Source organism: Primulina huaijiensis, chromosome 11 (genome assembly GCF_012295235.1).
Source record: "Primulina huaijiensis isolate GDHJ02 chromosome 11, ASM1229523v2, whole genome shotgun sequence".
NCBI classification, from domain to species: domain Eukaryota; kingdom Viridiplantae; phylum Streptophyta; class Magnoliopsida; order Lamiales; family Gesneriaceae; genus Primulina; species Primulina huaijiensis.
In genome coordinates this window covers 2,959,765-2,965,299 of record NC_133316.1, presented here as the reverse complement: position 1 = coordinate 2,965,299, position 5,535 = coordinate 2,959,765, and the positions used below count along the sequence as shown (strand labels likewise).

Below are 5,535 nucleotides of genomic sequence, written 5' to 3'. Positions count from 1 at the left end.
TTCCATGTTTTCATGCTCCTCAAGTACATGTCGAACCCTTCACATATACTGAACTATGAACCTTTACAGTAGACACCAGATTTGACTTTCATAGATAGGTAGGTGTGAATCCTCGAGAGGCAAGAAAGGAGGTTGCGGAGCAAGACCATTCCTATGGTTAAAGTCCAATGGAGAATCCAGACTGAGGAGGAAGCGGCTTGGGAGACCGAGTCAGACATGCAATCAATACCCAAAGTTATTTTGTAAGACAAATTTTTGAGGACGAAATTTATTTTTAAAAGGGTACGATTGTAATGCCGAAAAATTTAAGCAAAAATTCGCCTAGACCGCATGAAAATTTGTAAACGCTAGATATTAATTATCTAATTAAATTGACTGATAAATTAATATTTTAAATTATATTTTCGAAATATTCATGATTTTTCAGATATGATGATTCGAGATGAATTCATAAAAAAAATACTCTTCCCCAACCCCATACTGCACGTACCAAAATTCAGGGGGAAAAAAGAGAGGTAGGCTAGGGTTTGGGGCAAGCAGAGAGCCGAGAGGTTCTAGTCGTACATCTACGTTGATCATGATCTAGGTATCTTCCAACTGCTGGGATTACTTTCGAACCATTTACACTGATTTATAAGGCAAGTAAAATTCGGTTTACTGACGTATCGATAAAATTTTACTGTGTATTTGATGTTATAATTCTCGAGAATCTGGTGTTTTTTATGGAAGGAGGCTGCCACATCTTGACATTTTTGGTTTGATGATGAANGGTGTGTTAAGAAATGTACCTATCAATCACAAGGATTGATGTATGGCTCCAACTAAGGTGTAAACACCTTAGCTCTTCAATGGTAGAAACTATCTTCAAGCTTCCTTTGAGCACTCCTTGCTCAACTATTAAGCCCACCACCAACTAGGTAGATCCCCTCTTAATTTGCACTAGAAAACTAAGAGGATTTTTCAATGAGAAGAATTTTCTTTCCTCAACACTTGAAGAAGAAAATGAGAGGAAAAACTTGGAGAGAACAAGAGAAAATTTTCGGCCAAAGCATCTTGGAGTGGAGGGGAGAATAATTTAATTTTCTTGTCTTGGTTGTGAGAAAAGCAAAAAGCAAAAGGTGCATGCCTTGTATTATTTTAATAAAAAGAAATCCACAACCTTCCACCTCCCAAGCATGCTTTGTTATTTGATTTTTAACAATTAAAAATCCATGGACTTAATTTTAATTATCTCAAACATATTTGAGATTAATTAAACTTTACTTGAATTTACCCAAGTCCCACTAGTTAAATAATTATTTTAATTGAGCTCTACAAGACTCAATATGATTTAATTAATCCAACACTTGAATTAATTTAATTATTTGGACTCTACTAGGTCCACTAGTGTTTAATTAATTCAACACTTGAATTAATTTAATTTAGTCCATAATAATGTTTATGAAAATCACAATTTTCAAATACATTATTCACTTGGCCAAACTTTTAATTTAAGAACACTTCCAAAAATAAAATTTATATTCTCTGAGATGTGTCCTAGCAGTGAAGCAGAGAGGATGGGGATGTCTCGAGTACCATATGCATCAGCAGTGGGAAGTTTGATGTTCGCTATGATCTGTACAAGACCAGACATTGCTCAAACAGTGGGAGCAGTTAGTCGGTATATGGCGAATCCTGGAAGAGAGCATTGGAGCACTGTTAAGAGGATCCTTAGATACATTAAGAGTACCTCGAATGCTGCATTATGTTATGGAAGATCGGATTTTACACTCAGGGGCTATGTCGATTCAGATTATGCAGGTGATCCTGATAAGAGGAAATCTACTACTGGTTATGTGTTTACACTTGCAGGAAGAGCAATAAGCTGGGTTTCAAAACTGCAGATAGTTTTGGTGTTATCTACAACAGAAGCAGAATACATGGCAGCTACTCAAGCTTGCAAGGAGGCAATATGGATTAAAAGGTTATTAGAAGAGATCATGCACAAACAAGAGAAAGTATCTTTGTTTTGTGACAGTCAGAGTACCTTGCACATCGCAAGAAATCCAGTCTTTCATTCCAGGATGAAACACATTGGTGTACAATTTCACTTTGTGCGGGAAATAGTAGAAGAAGGAAGCGTGGATATGCAGAAGATCCATACAAAAGAAGATCCATACAAAGGATAACATAGCTGATTTTCTGACCAAGTCAGTGAACACTGATAAGTTTGAGTGGTGTAGATCCTCAAGTGGTCTAGCGGAAACGTCAGCAGCAGGGAATACCAAGATTGAAAGGATGGGTGGAGATGTGTTTGATTCTCAATCAAATCTCCAAGTGGGAGAAATGTCGGCAGGAACAAAATGGGGCCATTAGGTGTATTCAATTTGATAATTGAGTTGTCAAATTTGACTATAAAAATCAGACGGAAGTTACGCGTTTTAAACGCGGTTTCACACTGACAGAGGCTCTATTATTAGAGCTCCTCCCTTCATTCTGAAATCATCTCTTGTTCGAGTTTTTTCTCATTTTATAACATTCTATAATATTTGTGAGGTGTTTGTTCTCCTTTATTAAGAGAGTGTGTGTTTTCTTTGGAAACACAGTGAGTGAGTTGTACACCACAAAATATTATAATGAAAATTCTTTTAATCTTGCTTGTAGTTTTTACCCTAATAATTTTTAGGGGTTTTTCACGTAAATCTTGGTGTCCAGTTTATTCTTTATTTTTTGTTTTTATTATCTCAAATTACCGCAAGTGGGACCAACATTTGATGGGTTATTTTTTTAAACAAAAAATTCACGTGAGAGAAATGAGTATTTTTATATATTAAAGTTCCGGGGAGAAATTATATTGCACTTCTTCATTACAGTACTATTTGTTATATCCGGAACTACTTGTTGGCCACTATGCTCACTAGATTTTATTGATGCAGGTGAGGATGAATGATGCAGTGCTAGCTGACGAGAATGAGCGATTTATATATGGTGGTGAACACTTATCCGAGCCATTCTATTTTTCCGCATTAACATTTTGAGGTTGAAATTTAATTGACGAGATATTGGTTGTTTTTTTCAAAAAATAAAAAATAAAATTTAAGGTTTCATGTCGTTTTTGAATTGATAAAAAAATTCTAATCTTCGATGAACTTTTTTTAAAACTACAAAATTCAATATACAGAAATTCTAACTCCAAAGAAATCTTATCGATTGCTGAATTTTTTTTGCCTCAATATATAATCATTGACTGTTTATTATTTTAAGATGTGGTTTTGAACAATATGTATTAATAAGTTATATCATAATTATAATAAAATTATATCCTCTACTTATATATCTCATTGATATAATAATTATAAGTATAAATGTATAAAGCAGGGATAAAGTTTTAAACAAGTGTTGAAGTTATTTTATTTTTATTTGGAAAAAAGAGAATGGAGATTAAAGAGTAGAAAAAGGAGAAAAACGGAAATAGGAAGCAAAACCTCATCACAAAACTAGATATAGATATAGAAGTGTGCTTCCTGCCACGAACAAGGACAACATGCAATCTTCCAGGAAGATCAAAGGAGGAGAAATATTACAGGAAAATCCATGGAAGGTAAATGGATGCCATCATCCATGATTAAAGACTGAAAAATTACTCATTTATTGATACATTATTTTGTCAAGTTTGAGAAACATTTGATCGTTATGTGATCATGAACCACCATTAGTCCATTGCCATATCAAGATCTGTCATGGATAAGCCTCTATAACAGATGCAACCGCTTGAATCTTTCTCACTGTAAACTTTGTAAACCCGGCCTCATTCACCAAGTTTTCCCATTCTTTAGAAGTCCTCTCTTTGCCTTTTCCGGTGCGAATCAGCATCATCATGTCAAGTGCAAGATGAATCTCGGTGTACTTGTCGTCCCCTTCACCTTCTGATCTAACCACCGCCTCCACTATGATCACCTTCCCCTTATCCTTAGGAATGGCGGCCATACAGTTTCTCAGTATTCGGATGCAGTCTTCATCACTCCAACCGTGTAACACTCGCTACATGATGAAGAATATAAGAGTTATAGACTTGTAAAATGCGCTATCCATACGTACTTGGTCATGATGAATAAATATGATGTTTCTAAGATTATAAATAGATGTTAAAAAAGTTCTTACCATAAGAAAAATTGCATCACCCTTTGGAACCATATCAAACATGTCGCCACCAACATGCTCAACACCTTCACCATGATGAGGCGCAACGGACACGACATGAGGGAGATCATAGTTAACCCCTCGAATCCATGGACAAGCCTTCACCAAGGTGTTAAGAGCGGACCCGTCACCACCACCAACATCCACTAGGGAACGGATCCCCTCGAACACCTCAGCATATTGGTCAATGATCGACGAGACGATCAACCCCGCATGGCATGCCATTGCATCATTGAACAACTTACTATCTGCAGGATTCGCTGTCGCATATTCCCAAAAATTTACCCCACCAAACGTAGTCTCGAATGCAGAATCGCCATCAACCGAAGCACGTTTGCTTAGGTTATGCCATGGCGCGAGCATCACGGGGCTACTCTCCAGCAGGATGACAGAAGACATGCCATCTCTCAACAGTAATCGAGAACGTGGCGTTTGGGTGTAGCTGACTGATGAATCTTGGTCTCCAATTATCCGAGTTTGCTTGAAGTAACCGAGGAGAATCAAGTATCTCATGATACGGTGGAGGACAGAGGGGGAACAGTGTAAAGCGACGGATAGCTCAGGGAGCGTGATGGATCCGCCATGCCGTTCCACGGTCTCAGGTATTTGGAGTTGTATGGCACATTTTAGCGCCGCCAGTGGAGCGAAACCAAACACATACTTCCATATATCCACTAGGGCAGCCTGTGCTTCTTTTTCTTCTTTCTCTAGTGCTTGTGTTTTCAGTTTTGCTTCCATCGTTTTTGTCTTAATTGTTGCCAAAGTGCAAGAAATAATATGCAACAAGGCTCCAATAAATAGATGGGAAGTCTATAATTATATATATTTCACTATAAAGTCTGTAATAAAAAAATATAAATGACCAAAGCAGCTTAAATTTTTTCATTCTTATAAAAAATCTCAAATAATTTATTTTTAAATTACCTGTTTCCCTTTCATTTAAATTTCATATATCCACTGCTTACTTAAATGACCTAATTCATTTACTTTATTCCACTTATATTTCTAATTATTTAAATTTGTACTATAAAAATTTATGTATCCTAAAACTTTTCCTTTAAAGAATAGATTTTTTGTGAGACGGTCTCATCAAACTTTATCTGTGAAACTGGTCAATCCTATCGATATTCACAATAAAAAAGTATACTGTTATTATAAAAAGTAATATTTTTCCATGGATAACTCAAATAATAGATTCGACCCACGAAATTGATTTGTGAGACCGTCTCACAAGAATTCTTGTGTTCCTTATGCATGATATTTAGAGTAAACATATACATAATATAAGGTACAGTTATTTACACTCCAACTTTAAGAAATTTTGGTAAATCGAAATCTTGTAAACTCCATTAATTT

The 5,535-nt window shown here is 35.9% G+C and overlaps 1 protein-coding gene across 1 annotated transcript; it reads right to left on the bottom strand.

The window, feature by feature from the left end:
* Positions 1-3,574: 3,574 nt before the first annotated feature.
* Positions 3,575-4,941, bottom strand: LOC140988632 (flavonoid 4'-O-methyltransferase 3-like). The gene is made up of 2 exons (XM_073457661.1): positions 4,141-4,941; positions 3,575-4,020 (listed from the first exon to the last, which is right to left on the bottom strand). Exons 1-2 carry the CDS (start codon positions 4,915-4,917, stop codon positions 3,718-3,720), a joined length of 1,080 nt encoding a protein of 359 aa, XP_073313762.1. The 5' UTR covers positions 4,918-4,941; the 3' UTR covers positions 3,575-3,717.
* Positions 4,942-5,535: the final 594 nt, after the last annotated feature.

Coding starts and splice junctions, on each gene's coding strand:
- LOC140988632 (XM_073457661.1), bottom strand. CDS start 4,917: ATGGAAGCAAAACTGAAAACACAAGCACTAGAGAAAGAAGAAAAAGAA. Junction 4,021..4,140: donor GTGATGCAATTTTTCTTATG/GTAAGAACTTTT, acceptor TTCATCATGTAG/CGAGTGTTACACGGTTGGAG.